Source organism: Acinonyx jubatus, chromosome A2 (genome assembly GCF_027475565.1).
Source record: "Acinonyx jubatus isolate Ajub_Pintada_27869175 chromosome A2, VMU_Ajub_asm_v1.0, whole genome shotgun sequence".
Taxonomy (NCBI): Eukaryota; Metazoa; Chordata; class Mammalia; order Carnivora; family Felidae; genus Acinonyx; species Acinonyx jubatus.
In genome coordinates, this window is record NC_069383.1 from 8,028,683 (window position 1) to 8,047,427 (window position 18,745).

Here is an 18,745-nt window from a genome sequence, read left to right on the forward strand (position 1 = left end):
TCTGGTTTGAATAAAACTGAGGTTGATAGTCATAAAATTTTCCAGTGTTTTAGGGTTTGACTCTCTAAGAAGAAATGGGCCTAATTAGTGAAAACTAGCCTTGGCATGGCCAGGCAACCATCCATTTTCTCCCCCGTGTAGGTCCCCACTGATCCTGGAGATGATACACCCAGACCCACAGCTGAACCATGAGCACCAACCCCCCCAAGCCAGCACGCCTATTAATATGCAGGTGGCCCTGGGAGAGCTAATGCCTGAGCTGGTGATCAAATCTTTATAGATTCTTTTGAAGAAAGCTGGGAGCCTCCCTGATAAGAGGCTACAGGAAGGCAAAAAGATCTTTCTTGTGTATATAGATTTGCTGGCAGGGGATCGTGAGTAAAAGTGCAGCATCTACAAAGCAAAAGGGAGTCGTCAGGTGCAAGTTGCTTGGATCCAGCCCTGTCCTCCTGAGCTTAATGACATGGCAGCTCATGGTAATTTGATTTACAAACACAGCCATATATTCCCTGAAGAGAAAGAGAAATAGGGAAAGTAGGTAGGGGAGGTGGAAGGATTGAGTCAGAGATAGAGGCTGAGACAAGGAATGTGCTCCCAGGGTGTGGGGGATGGAGAATGAGAGAGGGGGAGGAGGTAGATGCAGATCGAGGTGGTGGGGGCCGAGAGCTGGAGGGGAGAGGAAGAAATGAGGGAGGGGGGAGGGAAGGAAGGAAAGAAGGAGAGGAAGAGAGAGAAACAGAGAATTTAAATAGCGTGTGCCGTTTGCCACCATTCCCCTGATGGCCTCATACCCGGGGAGACCCCTGGCTGGTTTGCCCCCTTGGCTACATTGGGTCCTTGCCTGTCCTAGTGTGCACCTCGCGCGTGGCTGAGTGTGACACAAATGTCTCAAGGTTTTTATTTTCATACACCTTGGCCCCAACAACGCAATCCCTCCTCTAGTGCCCGCAAGCAGGGTAAAGAGCTGGGCTCTGTTCAGTGCAGTGAGAGATGAATCTTTCGAGGCCAATTTAACTCTATGCAATGTTCACCGGAGATGCTACTCCGTTCCAGATCTCATGGTCAGGTTGTGTCTGATTTCTGGTTCACAATTAGATATTGTCCAAGCAGAGACAGTTGACCTTTGATCAGAACTCTGCCTCTTAGTACTGTTCTTCCCCCAAACAGGAACAAACGAGGAAGTCAGAGAATACGTCGGTGTATAAAGAGTAGAAAATATAGCACCACAGAAATTAAAGTAAATACAGGGTTTTTACCTCCCCTAAAAATAATGGAAGTGACTATTTTGGTGTGTTTTCTTATAGTTTGCTTTCCTCCTGTGTGCGTGTGTGCGTGTGTGTGTGCATGTGTCTGATTTTGTATAAACATGTAATCACAGTGTCCATGGTATAGCGGGACCTGCCTCATTCACTTAGCAAAATGTTGTGAACATTCCTCACATCCACAAGTGCAGACCTGTATTATCCAAGGACGGCCCACGAAGGACTTGCATGAACTCACTCTTCGGCAGGTGACTGTGGCCACTCTCTCTAGAGGTTGAGTTTTTTGGCTATGGCCCCACTGCAAGGGTGTGGTTATAGGAGCTGCACACGGCTCGAGTCTCCCTGGGAGGTGACCCAGAAACAGAGGGGGCACCTGGCTGGGGGCATCACAGGGAAGATGAAGTCCATGAAGGAGCTTGCAAATGAAGCTCGATTCCCTTCAACCAGAACTACCATTTTTCTCCCCAGGTCAAGAGGATACCTGTATTGACTCAGAAAGAGAACCACGGATACTTTCCAAATATGTTTTTCGGCTTTTATTTTTGTTTTTGTTAAAGCCCTGAATTGAGTCAAACGTAAACTTGCCATGCTAAACAGACATTAAGAGAATATTTAGGTGTCCTTTGTGTAAATTCTTTGAAATAATGTCATGGGAAACACACAAGCTTCGTTTAGCTTTGTCTCTAATGTTGGCTCCTGCCTTTCTATTTGTGAATATTGCTTATTTACCCCCAGAAGTTTTGTATGAGCCACTGTGTTTAACCCAACTCTCCAAAAAAATGAGGGGATCATGATATTCTTTAGATTGGTACTTATGTAGTGGAATCTCCCAGGCATTAAGACTTACTTGATTGCATTCAGACATCACTTTGGCAATGGAATGACTGCATTAAATTAGCATCGAGCACAATGGATGGTAATTGCAAGACTGTCATTTCTACAAGTGCAAAATTAATGTGTTCTGCAAACCCATCCCATTGTGTGGCACAGGAAAATCATGGAACCGTGTTATTCCGAGCAGAAAAAAAGCCCTGTAATAGCACTGTTAACGTGGTATGCCATTATTCAGCAATGGTGTTCTTTTCCACCTCTGTTGTTGTCTTGCGCTCATTCCTCAAACCCTGCTTGACCTCATTTGTATGCTCACATTGTAGCACCGCCAGAGAGTAGCCTGGATGTACAGAGAATGTTATGGAACAATTCCTCCTTCTGTGTGGCATCTTGTGTGAATAATGCCAGCATAAACCATCCCCCATGTATTCATGAGAGTATGAATAGGCTACTTATGTAAAGCTTCTTATTAAGAGATATACTGACTGTTTACAGAAAACTTTACCCAAATACTATACATTCATTTAGACAGGGAAGAATGATTTACATGCATTTCAGGGGGAGCTTAGGCAAAGCGCCAGCTGTCCCGGGCTCCATCCCTCTTGTTTACGCATGGGAATGGAAGCCACAGACCAGGTAAGGGCATTTCTTCCAGTCACAGAAGAATCACGGGGTGTATCTTGAATGACAACATGTATATGCATTGGGCTCCCGTAGTATGCTGGTTGGCCCTGCAGGATTTATTAGGGATTAAAGACTCACTCAAGCCTGAACTACTGCACCAGTAACAGGTGCTCGAAGCTGACTGATCAGAGGTGGTGATCATTCCTGCAGTTCGGCTCAGGCTGAGAACCACGCATAGAGGCATCGTGAGTCCGGGTTCTAATAATGAAAGTGACAATAACTGGCCAGACAGGTTTCCTTGTGAGTCTAGCTCAAATCCAGTCTCTTGGCAGCCAGGGCTGGGGGGTGGGGCGGGCATCCGGACTGCCGGCTGTCCTGACTGATCCACAGCAACAATCCATCAGTCTTCGAGCCCGCCGACAGACCCCCTCTGACCTCCCTGAGTGGGAGGGTCAGGCCTGAGTCGACCTTTCAGCGGCCACCTACTCTGTCACTCACCATTAAGGTGTTATGGGGATATTTGCTTTGGGATGTTCTAGCCCGTGCGTGGTCTGCCGGAATTGGGCTGAGATTCCTCACACACATTATCTGGAGCTCCTCTCCTTTCAATGAATGACAGAGATCAGAGAATGAATGGTTCAGAGAATGAATGGACAGAGATCAGAGAATGAATGGGAGACTTCTCACCTAAGGCGGGAGAAGAATTCTGAACACCTTACTCTCAGAATAGAGCACACTGTGGACGGTTGAACACACCACGAAATAGATGATTTGGGCTTATCTGTAAAAACGGCCGTGGAAAGTGGCTCTGCCTTACCCTTGTTGCAGAAGGTCCCATCGTAGGCCGTGTTGGAGCAGTCACAGGAGTAGCCGTGGTACTTCTCCAGGCACCTGCCCCCGTTCTCACAGTTGGCCCCGTAGCTGGTGCAGTGGCCCGAACATCCAGATTTGAACCCGGAAGTGACCTTGGCTCTCTCCTCCAGGTCCAGCGTCACCCCGTTCATCCTCAGGGAGCGGATGCAGCCCAGGAAACCCTGCTGGCCCCCGGCACCACCTGGGAATGACAGAAGGCACAGGGCTCAGACGGGATTACCTCTGCTGTGGTTCCCGGACCCAGTGGCGGGAGGCAAGGAGGCTGCTAAGTGCGGCCAGCATTCTCACTTTCGAGCCAGCCCTGCCTAACTGGAAAAGCTAGAAGCTTTTCCCCCTCAGGCCACAATGTCTAATGAAAAGAGGCTGTCTTCTGAGAAGCCATAAATTTGCCACAGAAGATGTTTGGAGATACACAAAAATTATATACACCATTTTGGAAATCTAATCTGGTTTCCTGAAGAAGTTTATAGAAATCTCTAGGTTTCTTTCTGTTGTTGTTTTGTTGTTGTTTTAATCTTATGGCATTCACTTCCAGAGCATTATCTATTGAAAGAAATATAAAGAGGCAGGGAAACATGAATATATTAGCATAGCTAACAAGTCAATTAGTTGGAAGGCATAAATCCATTTGAAATGTGACCACACGACCTGGGTCCTGGTTTTTGTCTTAGGAAATACGTGGCTTTGAAGTTCACATGAAGGCTTCCCAGGGCTTCTGGGGTGGTCAGAAGTTGGAATTGATAATTTTACACAGAAGTCAGCCATACCACAATTATTACCAGGTCAGGTTAGATTTCACCGCTTTTGTCTAAATGCCATTGCAAGACATATAGCACAAAGAGCATCTCACTGTGATTTCCTAAGTTACAGCGTTAGACAGAGGCTCATGAGCATGAAAATATTAAAATATTCCTAACAAATTTCATAGAGTCATTGGAGCATTATATCACAAGTGAATTTAATTATGTCTAGAAGAACCTTGGCTACGATTTTTTTAAGCAGCTGGTACAAAAGGAGGAGCTCAAGCTTACATACATGTCTGCGTCTTGGAGTAATGACTTTTCTGGCAATTAAATAAAATGATCGGTCATTAAAATTATTAAAAGAAATATCTGCTGGGGATTTAGAAAAAAATACTGTTAACAAAGTGACCTTCTCTTGAGGGCGATGTAGTAGGCACTCTACGAAGCACCTTACTTATGTCATTCACCCGATTCACCCAACAGCCTGGCGAGGTGGGCATTATCATCATTATCCCCACTGTACGGATGAGAAGCCTGAAGCTTAGGAAAGTTCAGAGGTTTACTCAAGGAGTCATAGCTCCACAGTGGAAAAGTTGTGTTAGTTCTGTCTTAATTTTGAGCATATGGTATTCTGTTCTGTGTTGACCACTTAATGCAGAAGAAGGGCCTCAGGGTCAGCGCCCCCATCGATGTACATGTTTCCGAGATATAGGCTGGGATGCCTTTAAAAGTGGGGTGATCAGTTGGATTGTCAGTGCTTGGATGAGACTGGTAGCTGGGGATGGATTCTGATCACTTATTCTGGTATGTTGAGAAGAAGCACACCATCGAGGGGACTCATCGGACAGGGCGAGTGGATCAAAGGCTTTAGGTGCAGAGATGTATTCGTTTGCTTATGTCTGTAAATCCTCAGCCCTGAAATGGCAAGTGACTGGTTCTGTTATCTTTATAAACCCAAGCCTCGCATTCTCTCATTGTGTAGTACATAGGTTTGAATGATGATTCTCCAGGGATTGTTATTTATTATCAAATGAAATAATTGAGTAGAGGATTAGTTGAAGGGAGGCCAATGCTCTGTTTGATCAAAGCTCCGGAATAGTAGATGGCAAAGGAAGTTATTAAAAACAGCCACTTTGAAGGATTTCCCATTTTGCAATCTGCTCATCAGCCCAGCTTCATACACCCCTGCGCTGAAGAGAATTTGGGCCTTTGCTATGATCTGGAAGAATTTCAATCCATGTGTTAAAATTTCAATTTGGTGTCTATCATTTTAGTGACCATGGCTTTCACTTTTGCAGTCAGGGCTTTCCAAAGGGCCTTTTGTTCAATAAACGCCTAGCCGTTTAAATTTTCATTGCTAGTCAATTAAGACAATTATATCCTATCAAAGTACACAGGAATTTTTAAATCATTGTTTTTCGATATCTCCTGCCCCTTTTCCTTATTACAAATGTAATAGATTTTCAGTGCGGAAACCATAAACACACTGATAAGCAAGATGAAAAAGAGAATCTGGAATGCTACTCAGCTATAACTACTTTTACTTTCGGCACATAGCCTTTTCTACTTTTAGCTATGAACATACATATGTGTGAAAAAATAAAACAAAGGAAGAAATGAGAGCACGATACACACGTTGGTTTGAAATTTGCTTTTTGCACTTAATATATCATAAAACGTTCTCCAAGCAATAAACGTACAACTGGAACATCTCGTTTGCCATCTGCGAAGCATCTCATCTTGTGAATGCTCTGTAACTTATTTTGCCATTCCTACCATTGGGCTTTTAAGCTCACTCCCATTTTCATTTTATAGGACACTAATAAGTACCCTTGTAAAAACCTTTGCACACTTGTTCAATATGTCCTTAGAATTAATTCTTAGAAGTGCAGTCGCTGGATACAAAGGCAGATACATTTTAAAAGCATTTGGAGCACATTTTCCTCTAAGAATTTGTCAATCTGTGTTTCACGGGTAGGGCATGAGATTCCCACCTTTTCCACGTCTATTGGAATACTTGGCAGAATGCTTTTGAATTTATAGGCTAAAAAAAAAAAAAAAAGAAGAAGAGCTTATTGTTTTAATTTGCATTGCTTCAAACACTGTGAGTTGAATACAGTTTTATGTTCTCACCACTCTTAGTTTTTGGTTCTTCATGTCTTTTCCTATTTGGGGGAAATAGGAGAGGGTATGTTTCTTATTGCTCAATAACAGTATTTTTGGCTTTAACTCTGTTATAAATTTGGCGACTATATTCTTCCAGACTGTGTCTTTAACTTATATATGATGGTTCTTTTTCTCTATGAATGTTTATGTTGTTTATATAGTCCCTTCCATCTTTCTTATTTGCACAATTTGTGCCTTTGGTATTAAGCTTTTATAAAGCCTAATCTAAAAATAATATAATAAACCCAATCCAAAATAATATAATTATTCAACCATATTTTCTTCTAGCACTTTTATGATTTTACTTCTCTTAGCACTGTGATCTTCAGTCTATCCACAACGTATTGTAATTTAGAAATAACTTCTATTTAATGGGTCTTACTAATAGGTGCAAGTTTGAAGAAGAGTGTTTTCAATGTTAAGACAAAAAAAATTTTTTGGAGATTTGAAAAGGTCCAGTTGGCAGAACAAATAAATCTAGGTTAGATCATATTTTTATTATATGACTAAGGTAAACGGATTTATGTGTATGTACTTAATTATTTCTGTATACAGTCCTCAAGGGGTTTTTCTGTCTCTCTGCCTCTTTGTCTTTGATTCCTTCTGGTCGTGGCCATTCTGAGGCTCTACATCTATCAGTCATTCTGCCTCTGTGTCTGTATATCTCTCCCTATCAGGGCTGTTGACCATTCTGGGTTAGGTGCGTGGGTCTCATCAAGTCACTTAATCTCTCTCAGCATCAGGTTTTCCTGTCCATAAAAAGGGGGTTTGAACTAGATTCTGTCTCTGGTTCCTTCCAGCTCTAAATTAGTCCAGCTCGTGATGTACAACCTCCCTCTGTGTTTATGTGTCTCCGTCTCTTTATTTCAGTAAATTACTCTCAGTTTCTCCTAACTTTACTTCTTTGAACCATTGCCTGACCTTCCCCCCACTTCTGTTAATTGACCATAAAATATGACTGTGTTCTAATTTTTATTTGTTGCATTCATTACATAAGGTTTTGTACTCCCTCTTCTTAATTTATAAAGCAGGTAAATGGAATACTCCATTTCTCTCTGTATAAAAGAAAACTAAATAAATTATGCACTTTACTTACTTAGATGACCCCTGATTTATTAAATGGGTCAGTGAACTGGAAAGTACTTTTACTGATCTAGTCGATATGATGGAAAAAATGTTTTGTTCCAAAAATGGTCATTATGTGTTATGCAAAAGACGTTAATACACTAGAACTGGTGATAATTACTTCAGTTCAACTTATGTGCTCTATAGAAATATTTTTTGGTGACAAATGTCAGAAGTTTAAATTGTAGGTCTGCAAGCAAAAATGCTACTTAACCTTTGTTAATTAAAAAATCAACACACTGTCATTGGAGAGCGCTCCCTGCCTTGCGAGGGCTTTATGCACATTAGTCAGACCTGTGATAATTATCCAAGGTGAGATTTGGGTTTAATTTGTAAATCGTTTTTCATGGAAATGCTATTCCAGCATTGCAATTAAAGATTAATTATGAAAAGACTTTATCTACCCATAATGAATAATACAACCGCCAAAAGCACAAAGGATTGGGGCAAAAAGAATCAGGTAGTAAATGAAGCAAAACAGGTGAAAATAACGATCAAGATGAATTCTAAAAATACAATGTTGTCAAACTCAGAGCTTAGTCTTTTTCTAAGGAGCTAACTAGGATTCCAGAGTATCCTTGCCTAGAGAGACTGGACATTCATTCACCCCAGAAAGGAATCACACCAAGGCTTACACATGGGAAATCTAATGTATCCATCAATAATTATTTATTTCATATCTACTATGAGCCAGTCCTTGTCTAGATGTTTGGAAAGTCTTTAGAAAGTCCTCACCCTTGGAAAGCTTATCAACTTGCAGAGGGGAAGGGAAACATTGAGCAATAAACTCAATAAGCATGTCAAGTACCTTGTGTGTTAGAAGGTAACGTCCACTATGAGAAAAAGAAGTCAGGTAGGGTTAAGTGCGATCAGGAGTAGGAGTGGTGTGGGGGTGGTTACAATTTTAAATAGGGCCATCAGGAAAACTTCACTGAGAAGCTAACAGAAAGAGCATCCAAGGGGTGCCTGGGTGGCTCAGTCGATTAAGACTCTGACTCTCGATTCCAGCTCAGGTCATGATCTTGAGGTTCAGGAGTCTGAGCCCTTTGTCGGGCTCCACGCTGACAATGCGGAGCCTGCTTGGGATTCTTTCTCTCCCTCTCTCTCCCCTTCTCCTGCCTCTCTCTCTCTCTTTCTCTCTCACAATAAATAAATACACTTTTCTTTAAAAAAGGAAGAGTATCCAAGAGCATATCCCTGGGAAGAGGGCTTCAGGATAAAGAGGCAGGGGGGTGCTGCCCGCAGGTGGGGGGAAATAGGTGGGAGGGGAAGGACGGGTACAAAGGGGAGTTGCTGCACGGTGCTGAGAAACACAAAGCCACTGGCCGGTTCACACGTGCAAGGTGTTGGGAAAGGCACTGCTAAAGAGACGGAGACCTACTTCTTGCCCGAGGGTTAATGGCAAGCGTCACTCATGGTACGCTGTGATGCAAGGCACAGTGTGACAGACCAGAGGCAGCAAAGGGGGGTGAGGAAAGCATGAGCTGTGGTCACAAAGACCTACTTTCAGGGGCGCCTGGGTGGCTCAGTTGATTAAGCGCCGACTTCAGCTCGGGTCATGATCTCACGGTTCCTGAGTTGGAGCTCCTCATCGGGCTCTGTGCTGACAGCTCAGAGCCTGGAGCCTGCTTCCCATTCTGTGTCTCCCTCTCTCTCTGTCCCACCCCGATGCACGCTCTATCTCTCTGTTTCTCAAAAGTGAATACATGTCAAAAAAATTAAAAAAACAAAAACAAAGATCTACTTTCTTACATTGGCTTTGCTGCTCACTGCCTGTGTGATCTCCCCAGGCCCTCTGGGGCTCCAGTCTCCTGGCGTGTGAAATTAGCATAACAATAAGCACCTTGCAGGGTCATATTAATAACGGAGGATAATACATTCCTTTGTGGTAATGCTCAGTTAATGGTAGCTGTCGTTATTACTGTTATTTATTATAAACAAAATTCTACAGAAGTACAGACTTGGAATAAATTAAACAGGGCTAAGGTGAGCGTACAGAAACCTGAATCCTTTGGTGTTTTGGAAAGCACTGCGTCGCCCCCAAATCCCTACGTTGAAGACTAACCCCCAGTGTGATTATATTTGGGGGATAGGGCCTTTACAGAGGTAATTAAGGTTAAATGCGACCGTAAGGGTGAGGCTCTCAACTCCTGTGACTGGTGTCCTTTCTCAGAAGAGGAAGAGACACACGGGGCTGTGTGCACACAGGAAAATGGCCCTGTGAGGGCATAGCGAGAAGCAGCGGTCTACAAAGCTAGGAGAGAGGCCTCAGGAGAAACCAACCCTGGCATCTGGATCTTGGACTTCCGGCTTCCAGAAAAGGTTTGTTATTTAAGCCCCTGATCTGTGGGTATGTTGTTATGGCAGCCTGAGCAGGCTCGTACAGTGAGTAAAGGGTTGGCATCAAGCTTGGCTGGTCCAGGCCTGCCTGAGAGAAAGACCTTTGAACAGCACTGTGTTCCTGGAAGATCCGGGATTAGGCCGGTGTGTTCTTTCTCTCTTGTCTGCTGTGCGGGACCGTATTTGCATTTGGGGAGCTGTGAGCTGGCACGAAGTCCTTGCACCGGTGATTGGGAGGGGATAAAAGACTGGTGTACTTCTCTGGGTCCAGGTGACCTCCCCCCCCCTTCTCCAGGGCAGCCATTCCTGGCCTGTGCTCGTGAGCGGGCAAACACGACTATGTGCTTGGACAGGCCTGGCCTCCCTCATTGCAGATGCCGTACCTGCTGTATCTCTCACTCTACATGTTACCACTGTCTCTTAGGTCTTGATGCTCCACTTGAACCCATAAGAAAAAAGCCTGCAGTGTCAGTACAGGTGTGTAAAATAAACCGCCATTACTGGTTAAGATGAGAGCCTCAGAATGGCGAAGATTTCTCAGGAGTGGGGAGAGTTGAAGGATGGGATCACATTATTCAGTGCAGCTGCATGATCGACAAGTATTGATCAGGGAAGCCTATGTCAGCTAGATATCGGAGGGCATGGATGAAAAAGTTTTTACACAGAGAGCGCGGGTTTGGAGAATTGCTTTTGCAGATAATGTTCGTGAGTGCTCATTCATAACTTCACTCAATAGAATAGATTTTTTCCTAAAGTTCATTATCACTGCATGGATTTTCTTATGTCCTCAGGGCAAAGGACACGCAGAATCTGTGAATCCAAACTATTTAAACTAGAAGGAGACTTCAAAATAAAGGCCGAGGGAATACTGGGTTTCTCATAGCACAGAACAGTTATGCGCATCTAAATGTGAGTTGCTCTGAGATGGGGAGGATGTAGGAGGTCTGAATTCATTCTGGAGGCCACAGTGGCAGGGCAAGCATAATAAATTACTACCTGTTTCAAAAGCTAATATTAGTCGGATACTAGCTGTACAAGATACTCTTCCAAACTACATGTTCTAACTCTCAGAGATAATTATTATCATCCTTACTTTATAGGTGAAGAAACTGAGACCAAGAGACTCGATGTGCCCAGTGTTAAACAGCTAAGAAGTGGCCATTGGCCATAATTCATTGCCAGGCTATCCGGCTCTCAAGCTTGCACTCTTGCTAATGGCTGCCATCTTGATTTTTGGGCTTGCATCACAGGAGATTCTTCTACATATGTTTCTAGGCATTGCTCTGCTTAAATGGAAAATGCTGACAGAATGATTAATATAAGTCATTCACTGCTTGGAAAAATACTGTCCCTGAAGCCACAAGGATGGCTGAAGCCAAAAAGGGAATGCAGTGCTGACAGTTCAGAACCAGGAACAGAGCTGTCCACACCAATCTCAAGGTCAACAGAGAGACCATTTCTTTGATGCTGTTATTGAAATTATATTTTTGCTTGGTTCAAAAGCTCAAGTTCAACTTTAAAACCAGAGCAGCTATGGGTTTTAGCCCCAGCTGGTGGGTGGTGGCTCACTGCCACCCCCCCCCCCCATACCCGGTCTGACGGTGCTGGTTCAGAGGGCAGCTCGTGGCATCAATTAATACAGTTCCAAGTCCCTTAGAGAAGTGAGGGCTGAGAGAGAATACAGCGATAAACCACCACATCTTAGATCCAAACATTAGAGTATTCATAGCACTTTAGTAGATTTCAACGTAAACCCCAAATTTAAATACATCAGCTTAGAACTCCAGGTATTTCTTTTACAAATATCTGTATGTTATTGTTCCTGTTATGTGTCCTGCTGGTGAATACTGCTTATCTTTGGAGCAAAATAAGCCTCTTCTTTCTGTTGGTTTTAATGTATTTAACATATCCTAGATTCTCTCTGTCTCTCTCTCTCTCTCTCTCTCTCTCTCTCTCTCGGACACACACACAAACACACACACACACACACACACACACACACACACACACACACATGAGGACGGAAACTTGAACTGGGCTGATTCACCTCTCTCTCTGTCTTCATTATCTGTCCTCTAAAGTCTTTACTTTTTAAACAACCAGATCTTGTCTCTTTCATCCAGAGTCAAGAACCCCCAGTGCTCCTTCCACCTGTCACTTTGTTGTCCCCCTCGCAGACTGCAGACTTCAAACAAGGCTTTGCAGATGTTAGTCCCAGGATTTATGGATCTGGGAGGGATCGGCATGGCTCTGATCACCACCCTCCCAGGATGTATGAGCTTTCCAAGAAACGAGGGTGGAGGAACAGAAGAGGAGCCGTGGGGATGGAGGGGAGGGAAAGAGAGGAGCTAGCAGAGAGGCTGAGGACAGAACAGTGGCACGTTCTGAGGTCAAGACTGCAAGGACGCCTTGGGTATGAATGTTAAATAGTACGGGCAGGTCACGGAAAACAAGGAAACGATGAGAGGCTATTTGATCTGCTTATTTTTGAGACAGACCTTTAGGTGTAGTACTGAGAGAACAGCTCTAGTGGGTGAAGATACACCTCTGGTTGAAGAATCAGTTACAGCAGAAGATGGCTGTCCCTGCCTGGGTGGGAGGGAGGCTTTTTGAAGTTGTGCGTGGGGACGTGAGAGACACCTGGAGGTGGGAACGGGAAGGGGTTGACGTGGATGGGAACTAGCCCTTCCACATCCCGAGATGAACGTGTTCTCCTCACGCTCAACTTTCCTTGAGGAGCACAGCCCAGGGCCTGAGCATTAACTTCTCCCCTCAGGCAGACAACACTGGAGGATGCATTTTGTAATCTCAAGGGAACGGACATGAGCTCGCATGTTGACAAAGCCTTGGAGGAAAGCCCACGCTATGAGGGAAGGACTCCTGTATCGGGAGGGACAGAAATGCAAGACAGCAGGCACACAGGAGCCAACATAATCGTCATCTTAATTACTGCGCTGACATAAAAGAGCAGCGAGATTAGCATAATGATTCCTCCGTGATACTAGAAACATGGGGCCAAGACAAACCATTATGAAGAAGAATTGGTTGGAGATGTCGAGAATTAGAAAACCATAATATAATAATAAATAAAGATTTCTAAGGAGGGATTGGAGAGCAGACTAGATAGAGCAGAAGAACATTTTAGGCGGTTGAAATATGAGGTCAATAAACCCTCCTCAAAGGCAATGGGAAAGGATAAAGTGGTTAAAATAATAAACAAAAAGTTAAGGACTGTGGAGGGCAGAAGTGTTGTCATGTGTGTACCAATAACCTCAAAAGAAAAGAGGAACTGGGGGGAAGGAACTGTTCGAAGAAATAATGACTCAGAATATTCTAGAACAGAATGAAGAGGCTCCTACTAAATAGAGTATATACGATATACTAATAACAGAAGTATATAAGATATATATTAATACTAAACAGAGTAGATAAGAAAAAACCCCACACCTATGCCTATAGCTGTGGTTCTTAACCAGAGCCCCAAAGCCCAGGCATTTGTGTATGGGAGTCAGGAGGCTGGAGAATAGGATGGGAAACACCTTCCATGTTCAAAATTTTCACTAGCCTCTTAATGAAAATTTAGCATGTTCTTCAGTTAGGACTGTAGGGAAAATTGCAGCAGGATTAGCGGTATCTGCATCACTACTGCTGATAGAAAATCATAGATATGTTCCTATTACATTAGAGTTACAGATCTTTTGAAGTATCATTTATGGTCATGAGGAGTTTGAACTTCAGGTAGTTATTAGATCTGATGCTAGGTCTTGTTATTTACAGCACTAATATTACTATTGTATCACTAATTTGCTGTTTTAGATGTTTGATAACTTAATTTCACTATGCTTGGTTTCTTTCGTAATTTAGTATATTTTATGTTACTCATATAAAACATCTTTCTGGGAAGAGGAAAACAGGCTTTAGCAGACTGGCCCCCAAAAGGCTGAGAGTGCTGCATTAAGTGAAGAAACATTAAAAGAAAAGAGAAAGAAGTTCAATAATAAGAATGTAGCTTACATCTAACTTCTCAAGAGCAACATTGTTGATAAAAGACAGTATTGATTTAAATATGGCCACCAGTAAAGATATTTGTAAGCATGTGTCTTGGAAAGATTCACCTATGCACTCTTTCTTCTTAAAAAAAAAGTTTATTTATTTTTGAGAGAGAGAGAGAGAGAGAGCGCGCGCATGAGTGGGGGAGGGACAGAGAGAAAGGGAGACAGAGAATCCGAAACAGGCTCCAGGCTCTGAGCCATCAGCACAGAGCCCGACACGGGGCTGGAACTCACGGACCATGAGATCATGACCTGAGCTGAAGTCAGACACTCAAACGACTGAGCCACCCAGGCACCCCCCTATGCAGTCTTCCTTCGAACTGCTCTTGAGTAAGAAGGGAACTGAATCCAAGAGGTGATAAGATATGGGAAATAAGAGTAAAAAAAAGAAAAACCTAGTAAATGCAATTAAAATAAGTATGTTGATAAGATTCTGCAATTAAAACTCTAAATGATATCACCACGGCAGGCAGTGAGGTGGGGAAGGAGGTCAGAGTGTTCTTGGTCTTTGTCTTATTCAGAACAGTGATATTGATTTGTTTTTGTGGATGACAGGGAGAAAAAGCATAAGTATGTGTCTTAATAAGTTAGGAATAGATGCCAGAGGAATGAAAGTGGAATCTATAACTTTCAAATCAGTAGAGTAGTATTCAGTTTGATTAATGGAAAGTAGATGGGGGTGGGTGGGCAGGCAAACAAATAAACAAAACATAGTAAATCAAAAACACAAGGTAAGATGGCAGAAATCTTCCCTTATGAAATAACAGTAGTTACAATAAGTGAATAGAGATTCTCAAATTAGATTTTTAAGAGATTCTGCATTATGATATCTGAGATACAATAAAAGGATACAAACACCTGTACAAAAGCACCAGGCAAATATTAATAGCAACCAGGAGGGCACTGCAGTAGTTTTAAGAGCAAAGATAAAACTGAGATGGAAAACATCATAGTGAATGAAGACGCCATAAATCAAAAAGATCACGAACTGACTCATTTAGCTAGCAAAACAGCCTCAAATTATACAGAGCTACCAGTGATAGACTATGGACAGAAATGGATAATTCGACCAATAAGGTTTGAAGTTTACACTCAGAAACTGATTGAACAAGCAATACTTGGTGAAGTAAGCATGCAGATCCCCTACAATGCAGTAATTTTCCCGGACATGCGCGCACGCACGCACACACACACACACATGTGCACACACACACACATATACATGCATGCACAGAAGAAACCCTCGAACAACAGGGGGGCGTGCATAAATGTATTCACGGAATGGTTGCAGGTGCCAAGAGTTTGGGTAATTCAGGTATCCATCTTTAGGGGACAGAATAAATAAAGTGTGGATGTACACATAATGGAACACTGTACCACAGTATTCACAGAGCTATACAAATACATCTTAAAAACCTAAGGCTGCGTGAAAAAGCAAGAAACAGATGAGATTTCTAGTACAATACCATTTATATAAATCACGACACGCAAAAGGCAATACTATCAAGTTTCCAAAACATACATATATTTTGAACAGGTATATAGAGCGTGGGGCTGGGAGGCCACACATAAAATACACTCGAGCGGGTGCCAGCGAGGGGGAGAGAACAGAGCTGGGAATTGGGAAGAAAGATGAAGCGTGACAAAGAGAAATTAAAATGAGCGAGGAACACCGCCAGGATATGACGACAGGACCAGGAGGTGAGGGTGGGCCCCGTGTGTACCTGCTGGGCAGAACCCTGGACAGGAGGGTTGATGGGAAACGGGAGTGTAGAATAAGGCATCTATGGGGTAACTGTGCTCACAGCTCTCGCTCTCCCTCTCTTTCTCTCTCCTCTCTCTTTCTACCTCTCTCTCACTCAGGCTAGTGAAGTAGGGTTGTTTCACCTCCTCAGGGAATTGCCAGAGGGGCGGTGGAGCTGTGAGTTCTCATCCGCTCCTCAACAGTTGCATCATGATACTAATTTCTTTGATTACAATCTTTTTCTGTGCAATAGCTGCCATTTACGGTCATGATCTCTAGTTGGATCCTCATAGAATAAAAAATGTATATGTGAAATTGTGAATCTGTTGAAAAAAAATCTCCATGCTGATTGCAAAGTTGGTGTCTTGGCATTAAAACGACTTTTTTGGGGGGGGGCCTGGGTGGCTCAATCGGTGAAGCTTCCGACTCTTGGTTTCAGCTCAGGTCATGATCTCCCAGTTTGTGAGTTCGAGCCCCACGTCAGGCTCTGCACTAACAGCATGGAGTCTGCTTGGGATTCTCTCTCCCTCTCTCTGCTCTCTCTCTCTTTCTTTCAAACTAAATAAATAAAAACATTAAAAAAAATTCTTTAAAATGACTTCTCTGGATCAGACCGTGCCCATCAGTTGTCATGAGAAAATGGGGAGGAGGACCACAGAGCCCCTGAAGCACTTGTTTGCGACACATGAGCTATTTTATGCAGAAGGTGAACAGCAGGATCGCCTCTATTCGTTTGTCCCGAATCTCTCTAAACGCTTCCACGCGTGTGACCTCTGCCTTAGAAGAGTGGTCCAGCACCTGTGGAAACGGGCGGTTCACAGGTTACCTTGTTGGGTCTCAAAAGAGGATAAAAGCACACTGTCAATCTGATTATGTTGGGAGTGTAAGAAACCAAGATAAAAATAATGTGTATCCTAACTTACTTAATATGTTAAAACTCTAAGTAAAAGAGAGAGCCGGAATTGTTAAAGCTGGTAGGCTTTGCCCACTAAAGGCCCGAGGGTAGGAAAACGTAGGGTGACTTACTTGTGGGTGGCTTCACCCGTGGTGGGGTGAAGGGGCAGGAGGCAGTTCTATGGAAGCAACCTCTGTATTTTATTTGCCCTTCTGCTTTGCAGATAGTTTACTGACTTCATCTAGTAATGTTTATACTACCATTTTACCTAGTAAATCGTTTTATTTCATTATTTTCCCTCTGGCTGTGGTTTCCAGCCATACTGCTCCCTATCTATGTCTGGGGGAGAAGCAGGGGACCAGTTATAAGGGTCAGGTCTGAAGCTCTTTGCATTAGGGTCCTAGCTAGCGTCTCGGCTACTGCCAAACAGATAAGGCCTCACCTTGAAAGAGGGAGAATGAAAACTGTATTTAGGGACTAGACTGCATTGAGATGCTATCTTTCATAAAATTATGAGACTCTCAGTCTCCTCTTTTTTTTTTTTTTTGGCTTCTGTTATGCTTGATTTCAGTCTGTGGTATCCAGTGAAAAAAGGTATTTCCAAAGATGGCCATATGACTATTAACTCAGAGAAGTAATAAACACGATACCATTCACTTACTCATTCTACTGTATATTCAGCCAGTACTCAACCATTGCGACATTATTCTAGATCTCTGTTGTCATGGAGCCTACTGTCTAGGGGAAGGACACAAAAAGAAATGAAAATATCACACGAAGGAGAATGTGACTGCTTACTTCTGATTGAGTGGTCAGAGAAGGCCTCTCTGAGAAGGTAACGGAAGCTGAGACATAAAGAACAAGAAGGGTCTGGCCTCGTCAGTGTCTGGGGAGGTATTCTGAAGCAGAGGAAACAGCCAGTACAAATGCTCTAGAGCAGAAATAAGCTTGATGTGTCCGTGGCACATACCAAAACTGTGGAGACCAGCCAGGAGACACCCTGCATCAGTTCAAGCAAGACACAACTGTGGCTTTGACTAGGGTAGGACTTGTGGTAATGGAGAGCAGTGGACGCACCCCGGGCACAGTCTACAGGTAGAGTCATGAGGCTCACTCCTGCCGGTCAGTGATGACGGAAGGAGAGGAATCAAGGACAGCTCCAAATTTTGGGCTTAAGCAAAGATGGGTAGGTGGTGACGTCATTTACTGTGATGGGAAGGTTGGTGGAAGAACAGGTTTGGGGTAGGCATCAAGAGCCTGTCAGGTTTTCTCTGAGATGCCCATTGGACATCCAAGCTGAGGTGCTAAGTAGATGGTTGAATAAGTGCATGCAGAGTTTCTGAGAGAAGTGAAGCCTAGAGATTTCAATTTAAGAGTCATTGGTCCATAGATAGTATTGGATGCCACTGGACTGGATAAGATCACCTGGGGAAATGGATGGATGGAGAAGAGAGGAAGGTTCTGTGAAGCTTCCATATCTAGTGGTCATAGAGAGGAAGAGACTCACGGGAGAGACTAAGTCATGGCAAGCAAAAGTGGAAGGAAAAGTGGGTGAGTACACTGCCATACTTTCAAGAGAAGAAAGTATTTCATGAAGGATGGTGGGTGGGCCGCTGCTGGTGAAACCGGGCCCTGCAGGGTGAATGGAGTTGAAAGTAGCAGGAAGTTTAAAGCTTGTTTTTCACAGAAATGTTTCCTCCTCATAAGCTATCATGTCTTTTCAGTCCCCACGAACAAACCCACTAGGTGCCTCTGCAGCAGCCTGGACTCAGGGTCAGCTGATATGGTTCCAGCCTGGGAACAAGCAAAGCCCTGCTTTCTTTACGTGAGATGATGAACCCAAGACCCCATTCCAGTTATACCTGTTCTTAGGGCATTCCCGCAGCTCCTTCTCTTTGTCTTGAGATAACCTTCTGATGTTGTTCAAGTAGGCAATTAGGTTCTAACAGGATGCCTGGAGGCCAGCAACAAGGAAGACTTGGCCAGCTATGGGGAAAGTTAGAGGGCTGTCCTGGGGGGCACCCCACAAGAAGCCAGATCAAACCACACAGGCCAAAGAGGGCAAGTGCCATGGTTAGAAACCCATGACC

The 18,745-nt window shown here is 43.6% G+C and overlaps 1 protein-coding gene across 2 annotated transcripts in view; it reads right to left on the reverse strand.

Annotated features, from left to right (window-relative positions):
- The window catches only part of CNTNAP2 (contactin associated protein 2), a 1,948,817-nt gene that overhangs the window by 201,506 nt on the left and 1,728,566 nt on the right, over positions 1-18,745 (reverse strand). For both annotated transcript variants that reach the window (XM_027075690.2, XM_053217934.1), the window contains one exon: positions 3,535-3,771. In XM_027075690.2, coding sequence (XP_026931491.1) covers positions 3,535-3,771 — 237 coding nt within the window. The remainder of the gene's footprint in view (positions 1-3,534; positions 3,772-18,745) is intronic.